Below are 6,000 nucleotides of genomic sequence, written 5' to 3' on the forward strand. Positions count from 1 at the left end.
AATGTATTGCTTTGTATTGTGATATACCCTGCTTATGTATTTGTTTCTGTCTACTTAACAATTTTATTTTGTCGGTACAAACATATATTTTTTTTTTTGTTCCCTGTCTAATTGTCATGCTGAATAGATATATTGTGTATTGTTTCCTTTTCCAGCTGTGCTTAACCTGTGTGTGATGGTGGCATTTTTTTGTGAAGATTAGCAGAAAGTAATTTCAACCTTATCTTTGAGAGAGAGAAGCTGACTAATTTTCAGTGCATATCAAATTGATCACATTTACAAATCTGCATTCCTCACTTAATTATAGTTCAGTGTTAAATGAATACAAAATTGTGAAAAATTATGTACATACAATCTAATGTCCATGCTACAACTGTATGTACATATGTCGCCACTGTGACAGCATCTTACAGTACCTCAACACAACATACTGAAAGGCTCTGTAAGTAACACTAATGTTGACAAAGTCTTCATGAAGAAGAGGAGACTCCAAGATTTAAATTTTCTCCATACTCATTTTATTTGTAAATCTTTTACAGTTTTGCTAATGTGGAAGGCTTTGTGTTTACCCGTAATGACAATGATTTATTTCCATTTGTAATATACATCTTGATTTTTGGGTCATTTACTTCAAATTGATATGAACATCTTGTCAGGGCCCTGGGGTTTTTTATTACTCCTCGTAATATTCAATTTGTTTTTGTTGTTGGTTATAATCAAGCTACTGAACCTTTCATATCATATCAATACATTGCACTGAAACTTACAAACATTTAGACGCGATTCCCTATGTGAATGGATGCAAACTCATTGGTCCTTTCTGGTAGTCATAAACCAAGTTCATTGCATTTTTGATCCTCCCCTGCTTTGTGTGATAGTCAGTGCGTTTGATGTCTCCCTATTTGGTGTCTCTTCATTTTAAAGCCCTTTGCATTATGCAGCTGGAATGATGACTCAAGTAGTCAGGATGAATGCGTAAGACTTGCTTGCATGCGGATAAATCTTGGCTCCTCCTCCTCCTCTACTTCTGATCTCTTTCAAGAAAAAAAAAATACTTGAAAAATCCATTAAATGAAGTTACTGTCTTTTGCAGGCACTTGGCATGGACTGGTTTCCATCCTCTTTCTCTTGAATTTGCATGATTTTTCTTATCATCATCATCATCACATATTTGTCTTCTCTCTAAATTTGTCTCATCTTGTCATGTTTTGGTATCATGGTGGTGTCAATTTTGCTCAAAGACCCGGTAGCGTGGGGATACCATAGAGTGGAAAGGCTGGTCCAATTCGGATATTATTCAGAATCTGTGTAACAAATTACGTACAACTCGATCACTGATCTCTGTGTAAGTATGCACACAGCCAAAGAATTGACACTGACGTTGAACCTTACAGATAAGCATAATACATGCTTCTATGCAAATATTGGCTGACAGGCAATTCTATTGTAGCAGGCCTTTGCTAATAGTTGTTTTTTAATGTACCGTTCCCCGGTGGGTATGGGATAAAGATCAATATCTAATCGGGCCTGCCTTCTGTCCCCATGCTGCTGGGTCTATAACCATATGTCATACATTCATGACTAGACTCTAACTGGTGAATAACTTCCATGAATTCAGAATGATAATCTAATGTACTCACCCTCTAAGCCCCATCTAACCTACCATTGGGTTATAACTACCAACATCATTAATATTTGCCTTGCCTTGTGGATTTTTAACTCTGGAAAACTAGATATTTTGTTTGTTCTAGGCTCTGCAACCTTCCCTAACTCCCATTACTACCCTTCTCCCCCATCCCCATTTTAACTCATCTGAACCAAATTTTTGACTGACTTTTGTTTTTCTAAGTGTGTATAATAACAAAGAAATTTCATGGTATGACCTCGGCTCTTAACTGGTTGTCCCCATCATCCATTCTAATCCACTTGGTGTGAAATCATTAACAGTCAAAATAAACAGAGCTGTGATAGCGATAGGTGAGGACTCATCAGGATTTGATACTTTGGTACAATTGCATATCCATGATTTAGTCTGTATTGTATGGATTTTTTTTTTAGTATATATAATCTCGTATTCGCCACAGGTGAAGACAAGAGATGTCATAGTACAGTGTATGTCAGCTCGATTACTTGAAGCTTTTGACACTCAGTCTTCTTCAGCTTTATAGTCTGTTCACAAACTGGTGTGATTAAAAAAGAAAATGTAATAAACTGAGTTGCATGCATTAGATACTGTAGAAACATTGAACATAAAATGAAATGATAAGCTGTGGAATAATTTCATTGAATGAACACAATGGACTGAATATAATTTCAATATAACAATTTTAGAATGTATTTAGGGATTTGAAAGCATAAGACAGTGAAGTATAGACATGAAAATATGATTTGCATGTATTTACGAACATATCACGCAGTGGAAATATTAGATATTGGCAAGCAGAAATGAAGATGATTATAATACAATTGAGTGTAGTTACCTTGGCAGATGTGTTTGTTGCTTGGGTTGTGTTTTGTTGTTCTCTGTGGTGGGATGAGGGGGAATCATGTAAATCAAAAAATTAACTGGGATGGATGGTGAGTACTGTGTGATGGAGTGTGTCTGGTAGGATTTGGTTTGGTGGTGGCTTGCAGATGTGGGTTGATTGTCCATGTATGACTTTATGGTATGGAAAGATGTTGAATTTCTTGGTGGTGAGGTTAATGAATTGGAAATTGCTTTATCAGATAAAGTTGTTGTTGTTTTTTTCTAATTAAAAGTATGACATACATACTGAAATGCTATATCGATTATAGTTATGGTCTGATTGTAATGTGTTCTCAATGGGAAGATTATTTAATACAGCTACAAGAAATGAGCAAAATGTTACTTTTGATATCCAGTCAAAAATCTTAGAGCCACCTTGCAATAATTTGATGAATCATAAGATTCAAGAATGAGAGTTTTCCTCATCCTGAGAGGTGTTGATATGGTTGTAAAAATTTCAGGTGATGTAGAGGATTTTTCATCATCTTCCTAACTTTACTCTAGACATTGTCTTTGTAAGGGGAAAATCTTGAACCTAAATTGCAGTGCCAAATAAATGTCTTTGTGTAATAATGTTGAAATCATGCAAAGGCTTTAATGAGATCACTTTGCATTGTTGCATACATGTAGTGCCTTTTATAACACGCAGCACTATGACCTTTGACCCTCCAGACCAGTCCATTATGCGGCGGGGATGACAGGACCAACAGATATCTTGGAGCTTCTGCTGGAATATGGTGCTGACATCGATTCCACCAATGAAGACAACTGCACGCCGCTCTTCTTTGCCACACAGTCCAACAACTACTACGCTGCCAGTGTCCTCCTTAATGCAGGTCTTTAAAATAATTTCCTTTCTTGATACTCCATCCATATTTCACAAATTTACCAAGTTGACTAATATTTGTGAAATTAATATCTCATGAACATATAGCCCCCCCCCCCCCCCCTTCCCATAATGCAAATGCTCTGTGTATTATCTTTCTGGTTGAATATCACCAAATTTTCACCTGAAAAGGGATGATACTTATTTTTCAGTACATCATTTGGTTTTCGATCACAAATTCAACCACTTGCAAAATTGTCCCATTTTGTAAAATGTATAGCATCAATCCTTTACCATATTTTCATTTTCATATCCAAATCATACTGTAATGGTGAAAAGGTCCCACATGTACCTTTCCTGTGATCTACTTATGTGTCTGATGTTGGTAATAGACATGCTAATATCAGATCACATGAGAATCTTTAGTATAAATATGAAAGAGAATAACATCTGTGATATAAATTTAAATGGTTTTATGAATACTGATAATTTTGCAACAGATCATTAAGACACTTAAAGTGGTGACAATATGTTTGTTTGTTTGTTGTTGTTTTCAGGTGGCTGGATTGGAAATGCGTTGAAGGATTGCAAAATTGGGATGGTGCACTGTAGTATAGTAGATGAGACTCTTGTCTTTGGAACAGAGGTCCTGAGTCCAAGTCCTATTAAGTGCTTACATCCTCATAGACAAGTTGTTTTTATACGAGAAGTCCCTTTCACCACAGTTATTGGGGTTCTTGGCAATGCTGGGGTAATGATAATGGCAGGGCCTTCTGGTAGAACAATACCAACACTGAAGAGGCTACCCTGGGTACATAAGACCACATCATATTTGTAGATCATTGATTTTCCTATCATCATCTTACAGGCGCCAATGTCCGACACAAGAACATCCAGGGTCTGACTGCCTTTGACTGTATCATTGACTTTGATGAATGGCTGGAATGTGGCTTCTTTACTGATGAGGTGAAGGCCAGATTAAAAGGTATGTTACCATGGAAACCTCTTGTCGTAATCATGTTGAATATTAGAGTAGAACCTCTGCTGTATTGGAAACACCCATTTCATCTCAATGAAAGCTCTTGTTGTTACAGTGATGCTGAAACCAGTCAGAACATTTTCCCCATGTATAAAGTTATCATTTGATTGTGTGTTCAGAATACTTTGTACCAGCACCTTTGGATCAAATAGATGATGTCTTAATAGAAAGATGACAAATTAACTTCTAGAAGCTGGACAAAAGACCAAAATCATTTACTTATTATGCATTCATCTTGTCAGAGCTGAAAGTTGGTAGTTGGTTCAATCTTTATCTTACTGTTGATTATTCAAAATTCAGTCAACTAAAGCCCACTTGAATGCATTACAAGGAGGACTTGATATTGGGTGGATATTAACCCACTGAGGACGAGTCCCAAGTATACTCGGGCAAGTGTCTATAGGAAATGCATGTTGTAGCCAGCTTGTCCTCAACAGGAGGTCAAGCTGGATTTCCCTGTGATTTATAGATATGATCTCCCCAAAACTTTGACTTTGGCAGGAATTAATCTTCCTCAGGTTTGCATTAGGCAAGGTTACATAAGCAGTGTTTTGAATATAAGTAGACTCGCTAGTGTTGTTACAGTTAAGACAGTTTGATTCAAAACCCCTTGACTAACTGATGTACAGTTGTTGTATGCTGGTATTGCAATGTATTTCGGATGAATGAGGATAATATGGAACTGAAGGATTGCAGTTAAATGTTGGATGTCTTTCTTTGGATTCACCTTGCAGCTCACAGCTTGAAGCATGCTAGAGACTTAGTGCGAGCCATCACCCAGAAGGTACGGGGCACCCACCGCAAGGGGCTCTTTGCCCAGGCTGCCCTCAGGGCCAACCGAGAGAAAGGGGCGGTCTCCCAGCACCCTCCCCTCTCCGCCTCCTTGCCCAACCAGCGATCCCTGGCAGGGGGCGGGAATCTGAATAACAGTCACCCACGGCTGGGGCAGGGAAGGGTACCACTCCCTCCACTCAAGCCTAGAAACTTTCTGATGCAATAAGGCTGTATGTAAGTACAGCATCTTGGAGATGACAAGACAGGTAACATCTCTGGACTCGTATAGCTTCTTTGATAGAATGTGTTGTACTGGATTGTTGGAAATGGAAACAGGACGTACATGCAAGATTTGATGACTGAATGACAAGGAGTGTGTTTGTTCTCCCCTATTGTATATATGTATTTATAATTCATTATCATAGTTTATTTTCAAAGAAGGAGACAAGCATGAAGCTGATGTTACCATGGTAACAAATAAGAGGCTATTAGAAAGCAGTCTTGCAATTTGTAAGATATAATTAACTTGTGTGACTTATGATATAAAAAAAACCCAGAGTTTGTTAAGGTTTTGTCCCATCATTCATGTAGTCATTCATCTACACATACTATGTGAATTTTATATCTTAGGGGAAAAGATTCCGAGTGAAGATGGCTTGTCTTCTCAAGCTTTCTCATCTTTTATTGCATTCCGTTTTGTAAATGAGTGACATATGACACCAAAGTATAATCAAACCTGCCTTAGCGGGCCAACTGTCTATCATGGCCACCTGTCTATAGCAGCCACGTGCCGTATATGGCCACTAATAACAATTCCCTCTGAGAAAAAATATG

At 37.7% G+C, this 6,000-nt stretch overlaps 1 protein-coding gene across 1 annotated transcript in view; it reads left to right on the plus strand.

Annotated features, from left to right (window-relative positions):
* The window catches only part of LOC140235961 (uncharacterized), a 28,317-nt gene extending 22,751 nt beyond the window's left edge, over positions 1-5,566 (plus strand). Inside the window, exons 24-27 of the mRNA XM_072315957.1 lie at positions 925-975; positions 3,200-3,363; positions 4,222-4,338; positions 5,127-5,566. Coding sequence (XP_072172058.1) covers positions 925-975; positions 3,200-3,363; positions 4,222-4,338; positions 5,127-5,392 — 598 coding nt within the window. The 3' untranslated portion in view covers positions 5,393-5,566. The remainder of the gene's footprint in view (positions 1-924; positions 976-3,199; positions 3,364-4,221; positions 4,339-5,126) is intronic.
* The last annotated feature ends 434 nt before the right edge of the window (positions 5,567-6,000 follow it).

The sequence above is a fragment of the Diadema setosum genome, chromosome 12, assembly GCF_964275005.1.
Source record: "Diadema setosum chromosome 12, eeDiaSeto1, whole genome shotgun sequence".
In the NCBI taxonomy this organism is placed as follows: Eukaryota; Metazoa; Echinodermata; class Echinoidea; order Diadematoida; family Diadematidae; genus Diadema; species Diadema setosum.